This window comes from Pogonomyrmex barbatus, unplaced genomic scaffold (assembly GCF_055798465.1).
Source record: "Pogonomyrmex barbatus isolate J1 unplaced genomic scaffold, ASM5579846v1 scaffold17, whole genome shotgun sequence".
Lineage (NCBI taxonomy): Eukaryota > Metazoa > Arthropoda > Insecta > Hymenoptera > Formicidae > Pogonomyrmex > Pogonomyrmex barbatus.
Genome location: NW_028297113.1, coordinates 1,234,005 through 1,261,256, shown reverse-complemented (window position 1 = coordinate 1,261,256; position 27,252 = coordinate 1,234,005). Strand labels below are relative to the sequence as shown.

The following is a 27,252-nucleotide window of genomic DNA, read 5'->3' as shown; positions in this document are numbered from 1 at the left end:
ATCTTGACGCGAGATAATTGTCTAAGTCAATATTTTTCTATCTACTTTTGTTTTTGATTAAGATTTTTATATACGATTTCTGTTATACGATATTTTGAAAAGTTAGATTGATTGTCTTTAATATTATTTAACATTTATAGTATTTTCTATTTAAAATTTAGAACTAGAAAATTCTATTAAAAATAGAAAAAATTTTTTTTTGTAATCTTGCAATAAGAAATTCATTTATTGCTTATTTCAGACATAAAATAGCAAAATTAAATAAATTAATAAAATAGAAAAATTAAATAAAATTAATAAATTTAAAATTCATATAAAATGAATCTAAACTATTTTACAATATCTAAAATTAATCTTAGAACTAAATAAATCTTAGAGGTAAGATCAAAAGGAGTAAAAGAATATAAAATCTCGACGCGAGATAATTGAAAGACGTAGAAAGAAAACGTTTGAGAGTGCATGTGCCAGCTTGTCGCTCTGGTGATCTCGTGTGATCAAACGTCGAGAGAGAGAGAGAGAGAGAGAGAGACAGACAGAGAGAGAGAGAGAGAGAGAGAGAGAGAGAGAGAGAGAGAGAGAGAGAGAGAGAGAGAGAGAGAGAGAGAGAGAGAGAGAGAGAGAGAGAGAGAGAGAGAGAGAGCGAGCTGTTACTTGAAGTCTGTGAAATCTTTTAAAGTAAAATATGCAATACGTTTTTCGCACGATTGTTATCGCGCGAGACAACGATTCTTGACGTGAGACCTGCTCGCTGGGGAACTCCGAGAATTGCAATTTTGGCAACGTGATAAGTTCGGGGGGGGAGGGTATCCCTCTCGCGTGTAGAGCGCAGTAGACTCGAGGGAATTTGTAGTCTGCGGTGGTGGCCTGAGATAAGGACCTTATTCTGCGAAAATATGGATTTCGGTGGTGGGATATATACGATAGGGAAAATTCATCTTGCAACGTTCACGTACATGCATCACGTACGAATTCGCGTCGACTCTACGACGCCGCGAGCGGATTTAATCCGCAAAAACGCGTAATTCTGCGGAACCTCATGCAAAACATTTTCCAAACGTGTTCTCTCGGACGCGCGCCCGGAGCGTTGTTACGTTGTTACGTTTGTTACGGGAACTTTGTAAGAGCCAAATTGAACTGAAATAAGAGAGGAACAACTCGCAAGTTTCGCGAACGTTTAAGAATAACCGTCACAATTCCAAGTTGTACGTGTGCAAGTTTATATAGTAGTACTCTTGTAAACAAGCGTGCCACTTTATATAATGGGACATTTCAGTATGCGAATCTTTTCTTCTATTTTCGTATGGAAGCTCTTTCGGAAATTAGATATCGGTGGATGGGTTGGGACGAACGCGTTACGAATAGTTTACTTCAGCTGTACAGAAGAGATATACTTTACATTTACTTTGCAGGTACTGTTACAGGTAATAAATACCTCGCTGCAACGTGTTAGTTTACCGTCACAGGTTACTTTACCGTACGTTCGACACCGAGCTCCTCCAGTGACGCTCGGTGTCGTGTCGATAACCGGCTTGCCAGCTCGACAGTCCGAATATCGAATATTGACGACTCGTACGGTGCGCCCCGCGGAAAATACCCCCCCCCTCCTCCCCTCCCGTCAAATGAAATTTATGATTTACCGCGGGCGATACGAGGCTCTAAATACGCCGCCGTAAACTGTCCCCGTGCGTGCTGCAAACCGGTGTTCAAAGCCGGCTGCAAAATTGTAAACGCGATTTCCGCCAGATACGGAGGCGATGAATAGACCAAACGGGTGTCTCAATCAAGCCTGTTTTGTTCGCTCCTCCATTTTGCCGATCCTTTTTATCGGATGTAATCTCGCTGCGGTTTGCATTCTTGTGAAGCGAGATTCGTTACGCTCGTACTCGCTACGCTATTCATTTTCGAGTATCGCATCGGTATCGCATGAAGAAAATGTTTTATATGAAAAAAATGTATGAGATGAGTATTGAATAGACTACTTGTTTCGGTTTGCAGAAAGAGCGAATAGCTCTTTAAATTTATTTTACAATCTATATTTATCTTAAATATTATATAAATAAATAATAGATTTATATTATTTTTTTTTATATTTAAGATTATATATATATATATATATATATATATATATATAATATATTTATAATAATATAAATAAATAAATAAATCGTTCGATTTATATAAACTAGAGTAGAAGTTTAAATATATTATATATGTATCTTCTAAGTTGTAATATTATAATTTAATATTATTTTGTTAATATTCTATTATAATATTGTTAATATTATAATGTACTGACTTTTTGTAAATACAGATAGTTTGATCGCAATTCTTTATAAAAGAAACGATCATTGTCTCGTTCGATTCGCAGTTGTATTCTCGGTAATCATCGATCTAACGAATGAAACTGTAATTAGTCCGGGTATTCAGAGATCGATGTTGCTCACAAATTAATGGCAGGATTATAGGTAGGCACGGTGTGTCGTGGTATTGTTTAATTAATTCGTTGCGTTGTTAATAGGTGAACGTCGCTACCGCACCACCAGCGAATGTAACGCACTAATCATACTATCCATAATAATCTGGGAATCATTGGTATTGTTAGATCCCGAGGGCGACGTTTCGCAACCGCACCCTTTTCGCGAGGAAAATCCTTTATTCTTAAACAAAGGTAAATTGCACGAGTTAAAAGCAGACTCGTCGCGAGTTTCAATTTCATTTTTTTTCTTCTCGAAATTATTAGCCGTATTTATTTTTTCGCATTCATTTTATCGTATTCTCGTCCAACGATAAGCAATAATCGAAAAGATAGAATTTCTCGATATATTCCGAGATGGATCTCGATATATTCCGAGTCTTTGCGACTTCTCGTCGTTCGACGTAGTCGCGAAAATAGAGCCGGGACGGTTTCGCTTCTAAACGTCGTCTTTTCTTTTCTTGGCGGCACATTTTGCAACACCACGCGACATATGGTCGAGTTTAGCATCAATGGAGATTAGATTCTTTAACCTTTTGGCCCTCTTCTGGCATCGTGCAAGTCGTCGACCATAGCAGACGCGACAACGAGTGCGGCGATTGACGTCAAAGGTAACATTGTCGGGGGGGGGGGGGGGGGGGAGGGGTGCGAAATCAGGGTGTGGAGCGGTAATTTAGCACGAATAATTCGCACAAATCCTGCTCGGGGGTAACAATATCGCTGTACCAGAGACCCCAACGTCCGTCTCTGGCGATTCTGAAAAGATGTAAGCGGATTACGCGGTATTTATTTGTAGTTGCGCCGGCTGGGCGCGGGATCTGTCCCGAGGTATAATCCGCGTTGAAAGGTTTAAAGGTTCAACGTTTAATCAGTCAGTTCATCGAAACATCATGATCGTCAGTGGCAACGTTCCGGCAATGTTCCGTTGCCACAACGTGGAAACGTATAATCCGCTTTAGACGGCAACTAACGGAGAAAAACTAACGAGCCCAGAATGTTAAAGTTATCATGCGATCGAAACCGTGAAGATCACACGAAACGTTTTTATTTGAGGAGATAAACGACTGTTTGACAAATACTCGTCTATCTTTCTACCCTTTCTTTCCACCCTCGATTTCGCATTTCGCTTTTTCGACATCGCGTCGCGTCGTGGCGTCGGCGTTTAATGTCGGCGTGGGATGAGAAAGGGACAAGATTGTGTTTAATGACGCAGATACCATTTCTGAACGATCTCTCTCTCTCCTCCCCTCCCTTTCCCCTTCCGTCTACGACATGTAATCGTTTTCTCTTTATTTTTTGTTACAGGGGCGTGTTACGCCGAGTTTGGAGTACGAGTGCCTCATACGACCGGCAGCGCTTATATGTACAGTTACGTGACAGTAGGCGAATTAATAGCATTCATTATTGGATGGAACATGGTGCTGGAGTACCTTATAGGTACGAGTGCGTGTGCGTGCGCCCTTAGCGCCTGCCTCGACGCGTTGGCGAACGGTGCTATTTCCGGGGCGATAGCCAACAGCGTTGGCACCATACTCGGTGAGTATCCATTTTGAATACCGCCCACGCGTGCAACGCGTGCAAATCATTGATCGCTGCAAGATTGCAAACTAATCTGATTGGTAGACTTTATTCAAGGGTAGAAAAGAAAACATTAGTTCTCTCTGAACTGTAGTAGCGTTAATGCGAATTGTTATTTTTACATTTTATCAGATATTTTAGATAAATATTTATTAGATAATATTTGCATTAATGTAATATTGAATCTTTGCGGAACGTTTTGATCTCGTATTTTTTATATTGTCGTACTTTTTATACTGTCTACATTAAATTAAATATCTCGTTTGCGCAGTTTTTGGAATAAAATTACATTCTATGTAAGCTCGTCTTGAACCTTTCTTCGCGCGTCAGTCAAGCCTTAAAGTTTTCCTTCTAGTCGCTCATAAAAGCATGAAATGACGAGACATAGTCGCCGCTGTCGTCGTCGGTAGGGACGTTGTAGAAATTTACGAGCAAACTCTCGTTTTTTCTTAGCGAGAATTTTAGCGACGTGAGTCCTTTGTCCTCAGCTCAATCGCAGAACGCTCTATACGCTTTTTCGTGATAAGAGGAAGATAAAAACGATCGATGACTTGGCGAATGCATCACACGCGAATAACATGTGTTTCTCACGTTCACGGAATTTGCAAGCAAAATCTTTGTATAATTTTTGATCAGTAATTCATCCGGAAAAAAGAAAAAAAGAAACATTATTCATGTTGTGACAGAAATTTAAAAATATATTTAAAAACGCGCGCGCGTGTATGTTTGAAATTAATTTTGTGTGTGTGTGTGTGTGTGTGTGTGTGTGTGTGTGTGTGTGTGTGTGTGTGTGTGTGTGTGTCTAATATTTAATTAGATGTATAAAATTAAATATATAGATATATATAAAAAGTAAAAAATTAATTTTGTTATTTTGAATATTCTTGGTTACTCTTAATAATTTCTGAGCTCTTTGTATTGTAATACGAGAAGAAAGCCACATGCTGATCCCTAAGTGATTAAAGTTGACTTTTTTATCACCTGACTTCTTCGCGCACAAAATTAGTGAAGAATGGAGTTCCCCATTAATCTCGCCGATCTCGCATCAGATAATTAGCAACGATAGCTCGAACGAAAGATTGTTTGCTTGACAAACACATATACGTACACCTCACCCTGTTTTGGGACGATGGCATCGCCGAGGTTAATTCGAGAAAAATCTCCAACCGAGTCCAATCCAATTTTCTAAAGTGAATTAATTTAATGAACAGTTTTTCCGCCGAACGTGCAAAAAGAGGAGGTGACGTTGAAAATAATTTTTTCTTGTTGATCGACGTTTATATACAAAGCGTCCAGGTCGGGTACCTGATTTTAATTTTAACGACAGATTTTTTCTAGCAAACTTGGAAGCGACTTTTTCTCGCAAAAAATTAGACGAAATCTACGAGTCTCTTGCAGACTTTTAGTACTATTTGTTGATAATTGAATTATAGAAAAAAATTCTGAAAATTCTGAAGTCAAGTAACGTTTCCTTATTTAATCGTATTTAAACATATATATATCATGCATAAATTTGGTTTTATAAAAAAAGATAAAAATCTATTAATAAGGTTAAGGTTGAAGGTTCCGACACACGCTTCGAAAGAGGAGGGTTTGGGATTCGTCCATTAATTCACGACACGCGTAGCCATAACGGATCGATCGCGCATACGTAAATTGTAGACCATTTAATGCGGCTAATTCGCGTCATACGTTCGTTTTATGAATATTCTGCATTCTACTTGATAGCGATATTAAGCCAATATTTTCTAATGTAACCGTTAATGTTTGAGGAGGTTCTTATCGGAAAAACCATGAATTTTAGTTACGAGTTACTAGTCGAAAAAAGCGTTACGAAGATAGAATGTATAATTGAACAGTTCTGCATCTAACGAGAGAATAATTTATTAAAATATATACACACACACATAAATGTATGTGTATATATTTTAATAAATTATTCTCTCGTTAAATATAGAACTATTCAAATATAGATATACATTTATGTAAGTGTTCATATTTATTAATGTATTTAAATAAATACATTAATAAATCTATATATATATATATATATATATATATATATATATATATATATATAGGATATAAAATTAAAATTAAAATATTCTTGAACAATTTATTAATAAAATATATTCTACGATATAATACTCCATGACATATTCATGATAATCGTTACGTACATATAAATTACACCTTGCCAGTTTGGCAATTGCCAGCATTTTTTCGACACTCATCTACCGAAATCAAACACGAACAAGACTAACGTTGCCGCAAGACTAATGTTGCAGAAAACTTCCTTCCGCTCATTCCCAGAGGCCACTGAATTCTCCTTGCGCTCCAATTCTCCCGGAATTTCTTGACGTCTGAATCTTTTTGCGCGGCACTTTGTTAGAGTCCGAGTTTCCTCTCGTCCGAGGAGAATGATTCAAGAGCGACGTGAGAGATTTCTCGTGTTACAACGTTTTCTGTTTGAATCAGCCTCTTTCTGTCAGTCAATTTTACGAGTAATTCACGGGGGGATATCTTCCCCCGTGCTCTCATCCGGTTTCTCTCTCGTGGATCTATTCTAGAGATGAGAACGCTGTGCGTATTCTTTCTATATCGATTTTATTATATCGCCGTATATCGATATGCATTTTCGATCGCGAAGTGAACGATTGTATGAACTAAATATAAATATTGTTACTATAAATTTTACTATAATTAAAAATAACTTACTATAAATTTTATCGTGCGCTTCTTATATCTAATTTTGTCACTGGTAACTTGTTAACCCGTTTAATTAAAAACATAATATCCTTTGTCAGAGCTCACTAATAATAATTAATATGAATTCAGTGTTATTGACTCTAATTAATTGCTCACATGACAAATCCATTAAAGCGTGAGCGAAATAAATGCTCTGTTATTCGCACGTTTCTCACGATTAATAAATATCAATTAAATGTTAGATGTTGTGTGTCGATTTCATTATATTCACGATCGATAATTATAATATATTAATAATAGAATATTATAGTATCGAGTGTAATATTGCTCACGTTATGCTTTCACGCAACACGTTGCTTCCTGTGACAATGAGTAGTAAATTGAAATTTTCAAGCGCAATGAAAAAAAATGTCTAATAAAAAATTTTTTTAAATAGGAGATTACCATTAATTAATGTCTGTTCTATATTTTTAGAAAAAAATTTTTAATTAAACGCGGCTCTTGTGATATCCTTTTTCCCCTCTCGACATATTTCCTATGCAATCAAAGAAGTTCTATATAAGAATGAACTTTTACGGTATTAACGCGCGTATACACAGCGTTATGAAAATGCCATACGTCTCATAAATTTTGTTGGCGTTTTAGGAACTCATAAGAAGAAGGCGAGCGAGTTTCATCGTCTTTTTAATGTATATGACATGCAAAAAATGTTAATACTGACACAGCTCGTAAATTCTACTAGTGCTTTTACGTCTCGCAAGAGAACATGCTTTTTTGGAATTTGGTGTATGCGAGACGTGCATAGAAGTGCAATTGAATATACTCGATTAAGTTGCTTAAGTTGCTTAAGTTACTTATATACGCGTGCCTTCTTTTGTGAAATAAAAAGAAGAAAATTTATCATAAAATTGCAAAATTTGCAAAAAAGTTTCTTTAGTTTGATAAATCATGTTATATAGAGTAGGCCAAGATGAGCGATGTAACCAGACAGGAGATTATTCAACATGGACAAATAAGTCGAAAGTGTAAAATAAAACCTTTGTGTATGATGTTTTGTTCCTGAGATAATCGAATTTGAAAGTTTGTCGGATACACATGCATTTGTCTGACTTTACGAATTCTGTTGATTTGACTTAACGGATTTCATTACATACAACTGCGTTATGAATAATAATAAGTTATAAAATATTTTTAGCAATTTTAATAGTTAATAATTACAATTATTAACGTTTGATGAATTATTGAAATCATCGAAGCATGAAACATTTATAAATATGTGCCAATGATTACAAAAAACAATAAGATAAAAATATAAAAATAATTAGAATTAGTTAGGCGTAATCCTTTAAATCGAGAGTTAGACAAATGCACGCGTACAAGTTAGATTTTCAATTTTCAAATTCGATTATTTTAGAAACAAAACATTATACAAAAAAATTTTATTCTATACCTTTTCGATTTATCTTTTCATATTGGATAATCTGTCTTGTATCATATGTTCCAGCTCATTCTATATATCTTTGAATAAAATTTTAATATTTAAATTGCTTGAAAAAGACAGCATATGAATCCATAAATCCATGAATCTATAAATCCATAAATTATCCATAAATTAGATCTAGACTCTTAATATTAAAAATAATAGTAATAATAATGTCATAAAGAATTAGAACATTAATTAAAGATACTCTGGAGGATATTAATAAAAGATAACGATATAACGACTAGTGTTTTGTTTAATTAATGTTCCGGAAGCCAACGTAATTAATGATTCGGTGTAAAAAGAGTTGTCTTCCTTTATCAACTTCTTTGTAGTGGCGTGTCGCGGCAGCGAGGAAAAGTTTCACTTGCGTCAGTAGAGAAGAAGCAGATGCGCCGCGACGACGATAAGCGACTACAAAACCGGTCAGCCTTAATTAACTTCTTCTCATATATCGCGCGAGATATTTGCAGATGAGTTTGCAACCCGGCCAGTAGTATTGTTATGCGTTCGTAAAGTGCATGAGAGAGCATAATTGTTCACACGCGAATCAAATCGCGCGTCCGATGTCGAGAGTCGGTTGGATTAATTTTTGAAAATATTTAGGGGGAGGGGGACGAAAGTTCCACGAAATGTCCGGTGAAATTGATACGGATGGAACAAACGTAATTTGTGACTCGATTGAGATAACACGGCGAACTGATCGCGCGCCGAATCGAAATTGGTCGGTTCGTTTTCGTACAAACAGAAACGCGAAGAAAAGTTTGGGAAATAAAGAAGTATGAGAGTATCGAAGGGCCCTCCTAAATCTTTTACTCCTAAAACTTCCTCCAGATATCTTCAAGATTTTTTTCTGAGACTTTCGTGTTAACGTGATAGGGTTAAAGTCCCTGAGAATCTTTTCGGTATTTTCTTCTTCCATCACAGGACAGGAGAGATTTTCGTAATAAGTTTTGGCACAACATCCCGGATTTGAACATCCCCCAAGTTTATCCCCCAAATCCACCAATCCTCGTGATTTTGTCAATCGCGCGTAATTCTAATCCGCTGGCAACCAACCTGTATGTCTGGTGGTTGTAGGTATTTACTTGGCACGTGTAATTCGTTCGTTCACACGTTCCGTGCGTGAATCAGACGAGTGCCTCAACGTTTTGCGGACGGTATGCACATTGCACAGTAGAGAGGGATAGGAGAGATTTGGTAATAGAGGACGGGATCTGGAGAAATGTTAGGAGGACGGGAGACACGGGAGAGAGCTAAAACGATGGAGTTGTGGTGGAGGAGAGTCTGAGGGGTTGGAAAGGCGGGCGGCGTGCAGAGGAAGGAGGACAAAAGGCTTGAGGGGGTGCAAGAGGGGCGCTTGCGCGGATGAGACTAGGTCTGGCACCTGTGGACCTCATCGATCCGAACCGATTCGCGAACCGCACGCTTCGACGCTCTCTTTAACCTGTCCACCTGGACGCCGCAGTCAACCCTTTTTATTCTTTCCCCTGTGTCGTTTTCGTGTTCTCTCAGTCCGTCTCCTGGCACGATTGTCATCTTTCGAAAAGTCTGACCCTTGAGATCATTCCTTGATCCCAATATCCGTCTTGTTATCAACATAAAGTTTCGTTTTCTTTTCTTACAAACTTCTCGGTACACGCGAGGAATTTTCCCTTTACATTGATTAACGCGAGGGTGGATTAATGGATTTAGTATTTACTAATTTTAAGCGAAGAGTCAGTGTTTCTATGGAAGTAATATGGTAATGGATTTTTCTGGAAAGAGAAGTGGAAGATTTATAATTGATATATGTCTTGATCATAATTGATCTCGTCTCATTTCTCGTCTTCTTTCTTCATTTCATCGATATATTGTAACTTTTTAAGAATAGAGTCTGCGAGAACAGAAGCCATGAATAACGCGGAGGACGGTACAGCATGGTTAACATGTTTAAACGCGACACTGCCTCGTAAAATTATTCCCGACGCTGTTATTCCCGCGATCGTTAACTTGCAGTTAGGGGGAATACTTAATTAGAACTCTAGTTTCAGCGCGGCTTATGCCCGACGGCGTCGTTGTGGATAACGGTATCATTGAACTTATCCAATAATGCTTGTGCTTATGCGGAAAGTGTCACCATTACCGGGGTACATCGACGTTTGCCTGACAATTTAGAGGAAGCGTTTCGACGAGCGTGTCGCGAGAGATCGCGCTCGCTTGGTTGCTACACTTTTCGATATTGCGAAGAGAAGAAGATCCAACAGATCCAAAAGAAACAGACACGTAGGAAAAGAAAAAAAGAAATATTTCGACGCGGGGAAGCAAGTCTCGTCGTCGGATCTGACAGCACGACGCGTCGCATCCGCGTCTTATCTGCGCCGTTATCGACTCTTGTGTCTGCAACGCCGCTCTCTGAAGCCGCTCGATATCGAGCTGCAGGATATCGTGCACTCCATTTCGCGGAGATAAATCCCGAAACTCGCAATCCCGCCTATATATTGCCATTTGCGTTCGTAATCGACATTCCCTGGCGCGAATCTCACGTTCTTATCTTCGCGTTATCTTCACGTTACCTTCACGTTACGCGTTATCTTCGCGTTACGATAGGTTGCCATCCCGAGAAAGTTTTCTCGTTACGAGGTCACGGCTGATCCGTGGAATTAAGTACTACTCGCGACGGACGCGTCTTCTCGACACAAGTTTCATCGTCAGGATTGCAATTGCGTTGAATCGCGACGGAGAGTGCGACACCCGTCTCGGAGATGATCCGAGTTATCCAACCTTTCCCTAACTCCCTCAAGTTTTGTAGTGAAGTTTCCTCGTAAAGATCCCTCTTGATATCGATATATCTAAGTTTCCTTTAGATCCTCGACATTTGATTTATAAAGCTCTTTTCGCTTACATTTCAATACATTTCGATCTTTTTATGCAGAGTATCCTTGTTTGCATAGCAAGAGGCAATAAAAAGTCAAGGGTAATATACTTACACTTGAACGAATGGCAAAAGCGCAATAGTTTTTAAATAATAAGCAAAGTTGGTTATTCGTGAGCTTTTATTTCTAAATGTTCAGAGACCCATTCGGTAATAATATTGGAATATTGTCGTTTCGAACATATTGTCGTTTTTCAGATATAAATGCCCACTATGCGGGAGCTAATTATTTTTTGGCATTTTTTTCAAATATATAAAATAAATATAAATAAATTTAAAAGGCAAATAAATTCTATTAATTTGTATCACAGTTATATACATGTCTATATCGGCAACTGCCGTGTGACATGAGAAAGTCACGTTATAATCAAAGTTACTTACATAATTATATATCTTCAATATTTAATTAATCATTCCGGAGAAAGTATGAAATAAAATTTTCGCACAACTTTAACACAATCTTCTTATCTTAAGATGATAGCTACAACTACATATAAAAAATATACAAGCTATCAAAATATATAATTTTCATGCTGATAACTATCTTCACGAGGTGAGCAAAATCAATCAACAATGTGGAAAAACGGCTGTCAAATCTTTCAAACGGTCAAGTGGAACTAATTAATATAATAAACAAATTCAGATCAAACTTTTTTCTGAATATACATCACACCGTAATACTTTAGAAAATAATGCGTTTCGAGCCTTGATTATTTCATATTTACGCTGCGAAATTCTCCGTCTGTTTGTCATTAACATCTGTATTTGAGTTTATCCGTACCTGTTCACGTATTTGATCGCGGTCTTTCAACCGGTAATACATTTTGCACATCGCTCGACGATTGTATTTGCATAGAAACGTGCACGCTCGCCGACGTCCGTAGAGATCGGGCTGATTGCTTGAATGATCAAAACCGTTTGATTCGTGGAAAATTGCCTCTTTCGTTTGCGCGCGTAGCGCCTACGTAATGGAACGGTAAAGAAAATGAATCAACAGAAAATGAAGCAACAGGACGGAATTCAGGTCACACGAACGCGATTCGATTCTTTGCGCTGCGCGACAGAAATGGCGGCTTCGTTGCAATAACGCGGATTATTTTGCCTTGCGAAGGAAAGAAAGCCTTTGGAAGTCGCTCAGCGTCGGGACAAATTAATCAACAATCTCTCGAGGCCCTCTCAGAGAAGCGGCTCGAGCAAATTGTTTTCTTCTATTTTAAATAATACGGCAATCTTTATTCATTGCGAGACGAAGTCAGCGTCTTCTGGCGCGAGTCTTTAAGTCTTTCCCGTGGCACCCGGTAGCACGATAATATCAGTCAACACCAGATGACCGCTTTCCTTCATATAAAAAAAAAAGGAAGAAAAAAAAAATAACCAAGCGGGAGTTTATTGTATACTCCGCTTCTGAGAATTCATCGTTTCGCAGAATAAATTTCTACCGGGGGGCTTTCCTTTCCCACTGCGTCCGATTTTTCCACAGAATCGAGTTCCCTCTATTGGGCGCTTGACTGAAACTAGCGAACTTTCCTCCGTGTTTCTCGAAAAAACCGCTGCTTTTTCCTTCGCCCCGAGAATCGCGCGATTATCTCCAACCGCATGAATTACATTCCTCTCCGCTTGTCGAAGAATTTCCGCGTCGGGTTTCTTTCACGTCTGGCCATCATGGAAACATCGTGTTCGAGCGAATCGAAGCACAAGGGAGAAAATCCGAATAATTTGACGAATAAGAATTCGGGGCATCTAGATACTTTTTCCCGACGATCCATTGTTAGCAAGTACAAGAGTTTTTGACGCTCGAACATGATCGCAATATGATTATCTGGCGGTGCATTAAATAGTTTCAACTTCAAAAATTGCTTCGCATTGAAAAATTTAGTCCAATCTTATTTGGCTTCGCGAATCGTATTAAAGAATGGAGTAATAATTCAAAATGTCAAAAGCCCCATGTGAACTAGATTGACACGATCAATATCATATTATCAATGTGAAATATATGCATGTGTTATGTTCACATCGTCGATATTTTTCAGTTACAATTTTAGTAAAAAAGTCGAGGTAAATTGACAATTAAACTTCGTTGATAATAAAAAAGTGAAAAGGACATTTTATTTAGGCACATTAATATTTTCGACCTAATCAATTAATGTGTCTGAGAAAATGTTATATTTTTTCTTAAATATTTTTTTATTTATCACGTAAGTAAGACTAAGAATACTAAAAACGATAAAAAGAGCATATGAGTCAAGTTAGATATTCGTGCTAAATATATATTTCAAACAATTCTGAAACACGTAGTATATTAAAAAAAAAAATATTTCATCCTCAGGTCATCTTCAATGTTATAAACAAAACACGATAAATTAAAAATATGTCAAATACATCAGTAACAAAAGAATTTAAAATGTTACAAATTGTTAAATTGTCAAAAAAAAACAATAAATAAGTAATAACAATAATTAATTAAAATAATAAAAATTAATTGGAACTTTTTTATTAATAAACTGAATTAAAATTGAAAATATAATTTGCACACCGTCTACAACACTGATTCTCATTTATTGCTCTATCATTGCCCATTATTATAATACCGAAAGTCTTTTTTGCTAATAATTAATTAACACATCTATATAAAACAAAACCGATTGAACAAAGAAATTCTTTCTTAAAGAAACATACGAGTCTTTGAAACGCGGTGAAGCTTGAGAAATCTCTCAGATGTACAACCGTTTCGCTGTACATTAAATTGACAGAAGAATTTTGGAATGTTATTAGAAGTTGTGCCTTGTTAGTTGTCTACGAAATCAGATAAAAATGTTTTTATATAGAAAATTGAATTCAAATATAAGTAATATGAAGTCATCGATTTTATAAAAGTAAATTCAACTTTTATTATGAATGTAGAAAATTTAATAAAATACCTGAATAATGAGTTCCAAATCTTGCAATATTATCACAGAACACTTTTCAGCGTGATAACTACGATAGTTCTTTTTCTTGAAAAAACAGAGGTGCGTGTCTTTTTATCTATTACGCATATTATAATGATTCCATTTGCAAGGAATTTTGCTAAGGTTTTTGAATCACGTCTGTTCCAGGACGGCCGCCAGATTTTGTCGCGTTCGTCATCACGATACTCATGATGCTGCTGATGGCGGCGGGCGTGAAGAAGTCACTGGTGTTCAACAACGTGCTGAACGCCATCAATCTCGCTGTCTGGGTTTTCGTCATGGCGGCGGGCATGTTTTATGTGGATTCCGACAATTGGTCTCAGCACAGTGGTTTCCTCCCCTACGGCTGGAGCGGGGTAAGCGCAACGATTATAACATTGACATCGCTAAGAAGATTTATTATAGGAGTTTTGCGTAAGAATCAAATAAAATTGAATGAGAAATTTTGCAGATGATGATAATCGCGCAACGATGTAAAATAATAACGCGCAAATATAAAATACGATATGAAGTAACAAGAAATGTCGGATCGGAAAATGTAAATTCGATAGGAAGTCAATTAAAGCGTGAGAGTTTTACAATTCCGTTTCAGAACGAAACGATACAGAACTCGCGCTCTCATTCGCTTTACAAATTTCATATAAATAATTCCAAACACAAAGGGTTGCTAAACAATGGTGATTCGCAATAGCGCGGTATTAACGCCAGTAGCCTTTGTCGCATGGTTCTCTCGGTACGGAAAGAAAAAAGCAACGAGAGGCTGGAGACAGGATGAAAAAGCTCTCTCAGCTGAAGCCCTCTCGGTGTGTCTTTTTCCAGCTGCTTTCATAAGTCCTTCCCCCTCGCCCTCGTGTCCCATTCCAGTGACAGACTCACCGCAGTATTTTGATATTTGTTTAAGTTATTAAGAGAACATATTATAGTTGCAGAATTAAAAGGAAGAGAGATATTGCTGACAAAAGCCAATTTTTGAAAACATTTATCTATAATGCGACAAGCATTCTTTCAAGGAAAAAGTAATCAAAGATTTTGCAAAACGAGATTCTCTCTCTCTCTCTCTCTCTCTCTCTCTCTCTCTCTCTCTCTCTCTCTGAAATATTGATGATAAATGTCGAGAACGTAACAATATTAAAAAGAAGCTTTTCCTTTTTTTTTTCATACACTCGCCATTATTAGTTCTTCGCCAATTTGACGAAGACAAACCTCCGAATATCGTAACGCGTAATGGGAAGGGAAAATTCCGAATAATCCGCGTGAAATTCCAACCACTCGAGGTGCGAAATCGCCGAGGTCTGGTCGAGGGATTCTCCGCATGCGGCTTATGACAGTTATGCAGGACAATGGCAAACTTGTTGCACCGAGTCGGCCCGACAGATGTACCCGAGAGAGGGACGGGGATTGCGACGAGGTAGTAGACGGCATCTAGAAAACTGCCATTTCGGAACGGAAACAGGAAGAGGCGAATAGAACGTGATGCGACGCGACGCGACGGCGGTGCCTGCGACAATCGATAGCGCGGGATAGAGAGAGAAAGAGATAGAGATAGAGATAGAGAGAGAGAGAGAGAGGGGGGGGGGATCCTGGGATATCGGGACACTATTCGGATAAAATAGAGAATGGATCGGTGAAGAACGATAGTTTGCACATTCGAGTTTCCGAGCGCTGCTTTGTATATCGAGGGATGCAGGGGGATGCAGGTTATCTGTGCAGCTATTTCTAGATAGTGGAGAATTTGATTTGTTAACGTAATGTTATACATAATGTTAACATAATGTTAAGCGTAAAGCAGTAGGACGATAATCGATCCCGAAAGATATGCTTCGCATACTAAATATTATTTATGTAACTTCCCTGTTTCATGTAAATGAGACATAAACAGTATGGATGACAATAAGAAAAGTTATCTGTTCGTTGGATGAAAAGGATCTGTCTTGAAATTTTAAACGCATAAATGAGTGCGATTTCTTAGGAATATTTATTGTTTGTGGAAATCATGGAATGAATACGACATTAAGCACATTAAGTATAACTCCGCGTATCGCTGATTCGAAAAATTGAGCGATCAAGTAATACGTGAATCATTAACGATGCACTCGCGGCGATATGAAAAAGATGAAACGTGTCAGCGGGGATGTTGATCGTGGCCCGTTCCCTTTCGATGCGCCGAAGAATAATAATTCTCCGCGCGATCCCAAGGGAAATAAATTAAAAACCTGTCCGAACCAGGTTGCCTACAAAAACAGATCCGGCAATCCCGGCGTTTCGTTCCCGCTGTCACCTCTCCTCTCTCTCTCTTTCTCTGTTCTCTCTTTCCTCTCCTCTCTCTTTTTTCTCTCGCTTCCCCTCCCCCCTCCCCCTCCTCTCGTGTTTTCTCATGCCGTTGGCGTTTATATCGCGCCGTTGTTGAAGAAAATTCGACGTGTTTCGCGATAACGGCTTCGCACACATTTGCTACACGTTTTGCGCCAGCAACATTTAAATTCCCTTTAACTCGATTTTTCACTTTATTACGATACGACAACAAATAACTCTTCAAACTTAAATAATGCACGTCTTTTGTTCTTTTTTTTTTTTATAGATCTCTGGATTTTCGATTTACATACAAAATGTACTTTTTTATTTTTTTTTAAGATTTTTATAAATAATATTTATATATTTTATTATTACGATCATTTATTTTCTATTAATCCGTTAAATCTTAAGTGATCCTTATGCGCGTTTCTTAAATCTTCGTAATTCCAAATTGTCTCTTAATTCTTAAGAACAATATTTTTATCATCAACCTTCATAAAAATGAAAATATTAATGCATAAAGAAGTGAAAAAAAAACTTTCTATAATTTTACATCTTTCTATCCTTATAGAAATAGAGAGAGGATAATAAAAATATTGTTCTTAAAATTTTCAAAACATCAAATTGCATAAAAATTTAACTTTTAGTGGCTTATGTGAAAAACTACATGTGGTCCTACATGGATTTTTCGAGTTTGGCTCTTTTTTCATGTCTTTAAAATGGTTAAATGGTTCAAAAAAATCTGTAAAAATTCACAGATATACTTTTCCATAAGTTTCTAGAATAAATAGTAACATTGTATTTCATTGTATTCATTGTATTTCATTTTGTGTAGCATGTATTTCATTGTGCAAGAAAATGTAGTATAAATCCAGGACTTTTTAATGGGCTGAGAAGTTTCTATGAATAGAACCGTCCGAACTCGAAATATCCATATAAACAAAGAGTTAAAAAGAAAAAATATTTTTTCATTCCCTTTTACATTTCCACTCTCTTGAATTCATAATTTGTATTATAGATCATTCCAATAATAATGACATCGATTTATTCGAAAAAGATAGATGAAATCATTTATTAATTGAATATTGTCAATAAAAAACGGTCTTGCTTTTTTATCTTTACTTTTCTCTTTATATATCTTTATATATCTTTATATATCTTTATATATTTTTATCCAGATATTCTAGATTTAATAAAATTTAATCTCTAAAAAGTTATTAATAATAATTATTTTACATTAACTATCATACCCTTCCTAGCTCTTTCAAATTCGAGAATATTTTTATAAATAATAAAAACATAACTTATTAATCCCTGATACAAAAGGTAAAATAAACAAAATTATCTTTCTTACATTAAAATATTTTCATTTACATTACTTAACTTTATAATTAAAAAAAATTATTTCCTCATTTACTACTACAATCAATCCCAAAAATATAATTTTATTTACTAACAATTCGCAAACATCACATCTTTAAAATAATTAATTTTTAAATTTAGAATCAAAATTTAATCTCTTAAATTTTTCAACATTACTCCAACAAATTTCTATAATGAAATTTTATCTAAATACATTTTCTAATATATTTACTATGTTACGACTTCTCTCACTCATATATTCATGAGAATGACGAGCAATTTGTACACATTATAAATCTCTTATCAACTAATAAAATTATATTAATTTACAATTAAATTCTTCTTCAATTAATTATTAAAAATTAATATTCGTATAATATACTAAACTGTAACTCATTTTAAGCCCTATCCAAACTACATTTTGATTTGAATTAAAATCTAATACCAAAAATTTTTTAATTATTAATCTAATAATATAATTTTAAAGCAACAAAATATAAATTTATAAACAGGTTCATCCTATCGTGGATTATCAATTTACACAACAAATTTCTCTAATTAACTATAATACCGCCAAATTTATTAATTTTAATGATTATACATTTAATCACCAGTCCCACAAAATCTTTGTTTTGAATAATAGGGTATCTAATCCTAGTTTTTCAACAAACTTTTAAAATTTTAATTAAATGTCTTTTTATCTGATCTTCTTTGTCGATTAGATTTTCGGAAAAATATAATTCTTTTTACCCCTAAATGCTTCTAAATAAATAAAACCCACAAGTTACAAGGATTTAAAAGGGCAAAACCCGTCCGGATTATCTAGAATTTGATTTAAATAATAAAAAATCGTTTTGCATTTTCTACTACATTAAATATTTTTATAATTCGTTACAACAATGTGATATCAATAAAACTTGTAAAACAAATTTATGAAATATTATTGCTCTTGTTCATTGACGTTTCGGTTTTCGTCGACGAAATAATAACAATAATTTTATCTATTGTCGCGATTGATCATAATCGATGTTATGAGGTTCCAAGAGAATGATATTGTTTACGATAACGTGCTGTAGAGTAACAACGTGTATATTGTGTGCATTCGTATATGGTATCGACCATTTTTGCGCGCGCCTCGAGTGACCGACAAACCGCAGCCCGCCATCATTTCGTGCATTGTGCAAAACATCGAGCTCTTTTTTTTTTGTTTTGACTTTATTCTGTCTCGTCAACGATCGCCATATGACACGATGTCATACTTGAATTAAAATGAATGGTGACCGAGCAGTCGACGGGGCTAGAAATTCATTTGTTTTATGGAGTAGTTTCGCATAGTATTCTCTATGGGTTTTATTGTTCGGATTAATACGTCAAATCGGGGACGTAATTAATGATGTTCCCGTCAGTTTTAGGATATCAAGAAAAATGATACTATTCTAACGAGGAAATGTGAGGCTCATACGTAAAGCAGATCCAATCCGATTCGACACTGTCTGAATTTCAGAAGATTTGTATGAAATAATATTGTCCTTCGATAAATTCATCCTGCCAGGCTGGATCGATAAATTTGATTCGAGTTTAAACCTATCGGTTCTGAACAAATGTTTAACCAGCTTATACAACGATCCAATTATCTAATGATCTTTTGTGATTTCAGCGAATTTTGCGCATATCTTCTACGTACGTAATCTTACGTTTGCTTTCATTTTTTTTTACCGATATCGTTGCTGCACGTATTATCAGCAAGTAATTTGACGGGAATTATCTCTGGGAATTATCTACGTCCGCCATTCGCTCGGAACGGAGCTTCAACGGGATCTTTCTCGTATATCGATAGTCCTCGACATCACCGCGCTGGCACCTTTGACTTGTAAATTGTAAAACAGATCACGTGTCATACAGTTCGCGGAACATCCTGTTCACGACAGAACTGAACTGGTTGTTTCCTGCAACGGTTTAATCTCGCGACAACGGATCGATCTTACCATCCAGCGATCGTATTACCGGCGACGCGATCGCTGAAACATCGCTGAAATTAATGCTTGCAATTCTTCGCGAGATACGAGATGCGTCTCTTTCTCCGTCGAGGATATACATAAAAGAAAGACATAAAACAAAAACATATATAAAGACAGAAAAAGCTTTCGAGTCTGGTATAAAAAACTATCTTCAAAGATGGTTTTTGCACTTATTGTTGCAGCGTAATCTGTTTGGTAAATTAAAAAAATCTTATTTTTATATTTTTATATAAAATATAAAAATATAAAAATAAGATATACATACATATACATATATATATATATATATATATATATAATATATTTATAATATATTATTATATTATATTATATTATTATTATATATAATATATTTCATATATAAAATAAGATATATATATATATATATATATATATATATATATATAATATTTTACTATAGATATTTCAACTATAACATATGAAACATGTTCTCTCGTTGAACCAGAAGTTATTGCGGGATAATTTTGATCTTCCTTCTGTTAAATTACGCATAAACTGCGACTACGCCCCGTCTGCTACCCTATTTACCCTTCGGACTACCAAATATTAGCACAAAATCGACGCTGTGGAAAAGCGCGGCGACGGGGATGGATCCGGTCGTCGTTTCACGAGCTGGAAACAAAAGGAGCGAGACCCTTTCGGAGGAGCTCCGTAGAGGAAGGTGTCGGGTTTCGGGAAGATGTAGGCAGTCTATCGCCGAGGGCGAAGCGGGAGCAATTCGGATTTCTTCGCGATCTCGCCCCCCCCCCCCTAAAACCCTTGCCGCGTGTCCATTAAAGCTGATCCGGAGCGCATCACGTACATCCTCAATCTGAATTTCATCCGTGGCAAACGTCGCAAAATTTTGCCAGCGTGTGTAACGAAGGTTAGGATACCGTTAGGACTCATATGATAAAGATGTATCGCAAGTATGTGAAAAGAAGGCGAAATCCTCTTGAGGGCACTCGCGTCTGCACGATAGTAATTCCGCAGCGAGCGCGGAAGAGATCCCTTTGACATACGATGTTGCGCTTGATGGAAGCGTTTGCATGTTTCCTGCAGATATAAACGCACGTCTTCACATTTCTCATAAATATCCACTGATACGAGAAAATGTAACGCAATACGGTAACACGAAATCACGGATACGTCTTACGTAAAGTAACGCCACTGTAAATAAATGAGTCACTACTAGTATTATTCAACGAAATACGGAAATTTAATGGCGCTAAGCTGGAAATGAGAAATTATTAAGTTTAACGAACGATGTGGCGAAATTACAATTTATTTTATGAACTTATTTGAACAAGTGTTAAGTGCGAATAATTTTACTTTTGTGACTTAGAGTTCTTTATTGAGATGTTACTTTTACTTTATTAATATGTAATGTCAGGTTAAATTATGCTTTTTTATCAGTTTGCTTTCCATTTCAAAAGAATTTAATAATTTATTCATTTTTACTTTTTCTTCTTTTTGCTCAGTATATGCTTGTTTATTGTTTACGGTTTCGCTGCGGTTCTGCTGATCTTTGAGCGCTCCATTTGCGGGCGCAATTCCCGTCGAAACCGGAGAATAAATCAATCAGACGAAATGTAATACGAGGATGCACCGGCTTTCTGGTGTACTCGCTCTCTCTCTGAAGATTTATTTCTTTCCTTCCGGTGCAATATACGTTTCCACCCTCTACACTACGATATTTTCAAGAAAAATTTTCAAGAAAAATTGTGAAGTTTCTCTAAAATTATTTATTCTTATTTGTTCTCGAATATTTTACATTTTATATAAAATAATAGCAGCATTTATAATGAAAATATACTGACGAAAACATTCACTGGAAACTGAAAGGATCGTTCACGTATTAAAATAACATCAAATTTTCAAAGACTAAATATTAAACATAAAGAGGAATTTCGTTAAAATATGCGAAGAATTTAGCTCAGGTGTAAAACTTCTCTTTTTTATCATAAAATTTCTCTTTTTTAAAATATTTCGACGAAGGATTTGATCTAAATAGTTTACATCCGCTGAAGCTGTGGAAGCAAGAGGAGGGTTGGAGGGTCTTGACGTCGAGAAGAATGAGATCGCCGGCCTGTTAATGCGTAATAACGCGCCTCGTAAGAGTGTTTTTTAATTTACTTGCTTATGACGACCTAAGATTCAGTGGAGTGTAATTTACGTGGAAAGGGCACTAATCTCGCGACATTGGACGACCATAAATTACTGTTTCCTCTTCTCTCACAAATTTACTTCTCCTTTACAATTGAGAGAGATATCGCGTAATTTTTAGGAAAACAAAGAGAGAGAGAGAGAGAGAGAGAGAGAGAGAGAGAGAGCCGTGTAAAGGGCAAAAATAAGGAAAAAGTCTTTATTCGTTTATGAATTTAAAGAAGCTTAAACATTAAGCATTAAAAATTAAAAAATATAACCAAAATTTATAATATTATCAATACAATTTATAATCAGTTTTTAGTAAAAACTAAAAGACAGTTACATCTTCCATTGAAATTTTGAAATTCCTTATTAACAAAGATTTCTGATGCATCTATTATACCCTATATTTGTACAATCCTGATAAAAGAATTTAAAACGACTATTTTTTTCTCGTCCATCACGCAACCATCAAACATTTATAAGCCGAAATATTAAAACACGCTTTGTTTGGTAACGCTTTTTTTTTCTTCTTTTTTTCTTTTTTTTTAATTATACATGTAATGTGAAAACAAAATGGATAGTACGTGCGCGTGTAAGGCAACATTTAGAGATAGTCAAGTTGTGTGCGATGTACAGGATAGAGGAATAACGTGTGTAGGAACCAACAGAGTTAGCTTGTCCCACTGAAAAATTCACGATCCTAGCTTAGGAGCCTTTTCCCGCGTCCTTCTTCAACGTCCCACGCTTTACTACGCTTGTCTTATAAAATCGGGCCATCTTCGTTCCATCCTTTGTGTCCGTTATAAAAGTAAGATATTTTTCTTTTAAATAATTAATAGGAAACGCGATTTTGCCATCGAAAGCGATGCGGTCTTCTCAAGAGTTCAAGTGAACAGTCCGAGTGACGTCACGCGCACATACTTTTCTTATTTCTTTGTTTTCCGCGAAAACCGAGACCTGCATACAATATCTCTCGTTGCAGTGAATTGTAAAGTGTACGCGCTTTGTACATCACCGCGAGCGACTCGAAAATTTTGATCCCTCTTCTCATCTCTCCTACCGCGAAAATAGAATGTTTTTAGTTCGGATAATTAGCTTGGTGCGCGAGTTCTGTCAAAGAGCGACGGCAACGACGCTCTTCCAAAAGTTGCAGGGAAAGTACAAGCGTAACGTCCCGTCATCCCCGTCCATCCACCTTACGACATCCCTTTGTTTCCGCGAACGCGGAAACTTCTTCCGGGGCAGGAAGATTCGGGCGTCATTCGGATTATTCGCGCTCACATTACCGCGAGCGATTTCTTTGCTCTCGACTGATGGAATTCCGGAGAGTGAAGCTCCGAGATTTCATACTGCTGGTGGTATTTGAACGACGATATTTGCGATGGGTCTGCGCGTTGGCCGAGCCGGCGACCTTTTAGTCGCGATTTAACTGTGCTTTTATATAACACGTCCGCACGTGGGCGCAACGGCGAAAATGTATAGGATATGTATACGTATAAGCTGGAATTGAATACCGAATTACACAACGCCCATTTCTCCGCGAAAATTCATGTCGATCTTCATCCACGAGACTTCACCACGTAATCTCTTTCGTCCACGTGATCCCACGCTACCCACTGAAAATTTAAATTTCAGCATTTTCATCCGGTGACCTTTCGCTCTCGCTCTCGCACTCTCCGTTTCTCTTCCTTCCTCTCTTCTTTCTGCTTTCGGATAATTTAGTTAATCGGTAAGGAAAAATTATCTGAATAATGGACGTTTTTCTTTTTAATGTTGGGAAGAATATGATCGCGATGTTTTGCGAAGTCTTTTGTGTATTATTAAGCTGACGAATGAATCATCATAAAGCGAATAAATAGCTTGTGGAACTTTTTATTTAAGCAAAGTGTCATCCCCATTTTACTCTTGTGGAGCTCGTAAAAAATTTATAAGCAGACGTGAAATATGTGAACGCTTTAATACTGCATACAAAGGACGACACTTTCTATAAATCTGACTGAGGGTAGTGGAGGCAATGATACATAGCTGCAAAGCAATTTACATCGAACATCAACCGTTGTTATCGATCCTCGATTAATTACTATATACGACGTAATCGTTATTCTCAAAATAAATAGTATGTCAACGCGAATACAAGATTTCAAAGTGGAAGTCAATTGCTCTAAAAAGGAACACAAGGAAACCAAAAACAAGAAAAAAGTTAATATGAATATTGATTCGGAAATGCATCATTTTCGAGTATCGCCATTTTTATATTGAAATTGCTATATTTTCATGTCAAAATTTAAAGAAGAGATGATTTTTATGAGTTTTATAATATAAAAATCAAATAAAAGGCTGTTTTATTATTACGTGGAAGGATGCAGTGGAACTCAAATTAACATCCTTTGGCAGAAATCAGGATTCACATCCTGATCCTAGTGCTAAGACAGCCCGCAACTTTTATTTGATTTTAATTATGTCACAAAAATTATCTCATTTCATGTTACAAAAATCACCTCTTTTTTCAATTTAAAAAAAGCTTGAAAGCAAATTTTAAAATGAAATGCTTGAAATAAAAAATCGAAAAAACAGAGCTGACTCTTCAGATAAACATCATAGCACTTTTATTAAATCGTAAAAGTTACTGTAGAAATCATCTTGTATAAAGATATATATATATATATATATATATATATATATATATATATATATACAGGGTGTTTCAAAAGTGGAGGTCGATCGTTAAAGGGAAGATTGGGGACTCAAAAATGAAAAGACAAGATGGTATGAATATTTTAAAATGTTTTAAAATTTTAACATAAAAATGGCGGCAATTTAAAACCAACATATTTCAGGACTTATATTCGTACCATTTTGTTTTTTTATTTTTGAGTATCCTATATATATGTTTATACGAAATGATTTCTACAGTAACTTCTACGATTTAATAAAAGCGCTATGATGTTTATCTGAAGGGCCAGCTCTGTTTTTTCGGTTTTTTTTATTTCGAATCTTTCGTCAGATATCTTACTTTTGTTTTATTTTGTTTCGTTGTCCGATCATTTTCCATCGCAGCAGTTGAATTCACTTCCGATCGATATTGCGTGATTTCACTCTATTTAATACAATAAAAAAAAAAAATCGAATTTCTCTTCCCCGCCAGGTTTTCACCGGCGCGGCGACGTGTTTCTACGCCTTCATTGGCTTCGACATAATAGCCACCACCGGTGAAGAGGCGACGAATCCGAAGAAGAGCATACCCCTCGCCATTGTCTCGTCATTGATCATAATTCTCGTTGCTTACGTGACGAGCAGCATGGTCTTGACACTGATTGGTGAGTAGACCGTTAAACAATGAGCCGCCGGTCGTTTGTTGGCCCTTCATTAAACGGAAACGCGCGCGCTTTCTCACCCTTCCCAGGCCCAGGCGGCCACGGAGGGATATGGTGGTGTGCCCGTTCTTTTTAGCTTCGCCGCTACTCGTTGTCGCGTTTGCTCGCGAAACTCGAATAACTGTTGACACGGAATACGGATGGAAGCGGCTTTAGAACTACGTGCCTCGTTGACCGCCTTTGGTATCGGCGAATCGAGGGTCCCTTTCATCCTGTATTCTGGAATCGATTTCAACTGCGACTTTAACTGCAACAATTTTTCGCAAAATAATGGAGGAATAAAATCATTACGCGACTCGTTCGTGATGCAAATGAGAGTTGTCGAAACTCTTTGAACGGAAACTTATTACGATTATTGCATACGTTGCATTTCCGTTCTGCGCCGTCTAAAATTACTATTGGCACATTGATTGTCGAGTGAAGCTTGTAGTGTGAAGCTTAAATTTATGTATCTCGCGGAATGAAAGATGGTCCGTTGTCGCAACTTTCCCAGCATGTATTCGCATGTACTTTGTGTTTCAGTTCCGTACGATCAGGTCGATCAGGACTCGGCGCTGGTGGAGATGTTCGGCCAAGTCGGGGCCTACAAGTGCAAGTACATCGTCGCGGTCGGTGCGCTGGCGGGCCTGACGGTCTCCATGTTCGGCAGCATGTTTCCGATGCCTAGAATAGTCTACGCGATGGCTCAGGATGGCCTTATATTTCGGTAATGGACGCGGGGCAAAATGCCGAATCACTGTGACGAGCGGTTGTGGCCATTGTATTTAAGAATGGCTGACGAGGATATGATTTTGGATAGAGCTTAACGCGCGTGTTTCACTTTCCCCAGGAGCCTCAGTCAAGTTTGGCCGGCGACTGGCACTCCCGCAATTGCGACTCTAACCTCCGGCATGTGTGCAGCTTTTGCTGCGCTGTTGATTCAGTTGGAAGTGTTGGTAGAGATGATGTCGATCGGTAAGACGTTATCTATATAGGGCGGATTTCCGGCGGATTAGTATCACGTGAAACGGATTTTGAAGAGGACCAGAGTGAATATGCAACTTTTACGTGTTAATTTTGTCACGCTGATTATTGATTTTATTCAAAGAAACAATTGTTAATAATATCGCTACATTTAAAGTTATTATTATCTGTTTGAAAAATAAATTGATAAGCATCTTTTTAATTATCCGTAATAGAAATGCATAATTTTTAAAGGGAAATTTTTATTCCTTTGATCCATTAAAAGTCTCAGATAATTTTTTCACATTTTTTATGTTTTAAATTCTTATAATTCAAGTTATAATTAAAATCTTTAAATAACGATTGATATTTAGGGGTAAAAATAATTTTTCGAAAATCTAGTTGACAATGAGAAAATATAATTGAAAAAAAGATATAAAGAAAATAAATGATTCTGTCTTTTTATTGACAAATATTTAATTATTAAATAAGTCATTAATTTTTTAGTACAAACCGTATTTATCATTTATGTAAGTGTTTTATAATAAAAATTATAGATTTTTATGAAATGAAAAGGAGTAAAAGAAAATAAAATGTAAAAATAAAATTGTAAAAAGGTTTTATCTTCCTATATTTTGATATCACAAAGATATTGACTAAAGTTTGTTTCACCATCTACTCTTATAAGGTTTGAAAGGAATGAAAGAAGATAAAATAGGATAAAATTGTAAAAAAAACTTTGCTTCTCTTCTTCATGCATTTCAATGTTAAAAAAATTTTGAAAAGTAGAAAAGATGAATTTCACTTCGTTTTTCTCCCTTTTATTCATCACATCCTTTTAAATAAACAAAATTTTTATCATACTCAATTGATAATTATATTAATTCTTTCTAGTTGGAAAAGCAGACGAAATCATTTATGCTGAAAAGTTGTCAGTAAAAAGAGATCACTTATTTTTGCTTTTACTTCCACTCTCAACTCTCATATCTTTTTTCCAGACATCTCACCGCT

The 27,252-nt window shown here is 36.4% G+C and overlaps 1 protein-coding gene across 3 annotated transcripts in view; it reads left to right on the top strand.

Moving 5' to 3' along the window:
- LOC105431032 (solute carrier family 7 member 14) overlaps nt 1–27,252 on the top strand; it is a 96,764-nt gene that overhangs the window by 58,674 nt on the left and 10,838 nt on the right. For all 3 annotated transcript variants that reach the window (XM_011644948.3, XM_089074490.1, XM_011644949.2), the window contains 5 exons: nt 3,779–4,009; nt 14,250–14,458; nt 25,071–25,242; nt 25,822–26,005; nt 26,129–26,253. In XM_011644948.3, the coding sequence (XP_011643250.2) occupies nt 3,779–4,009; nt 14,250–14,458; nt 25,071–25,242; nt 25,822–26,005; nt 26,129–26,253 (921 nt within the window). The remainder of the gene's footprint in view (nt 1–3,778; nt 4,010–14,249; nt 14,459–25,070; nt 25,243–25,821; nt 26,006–26,128; nt 26,254–27,252) is intronic.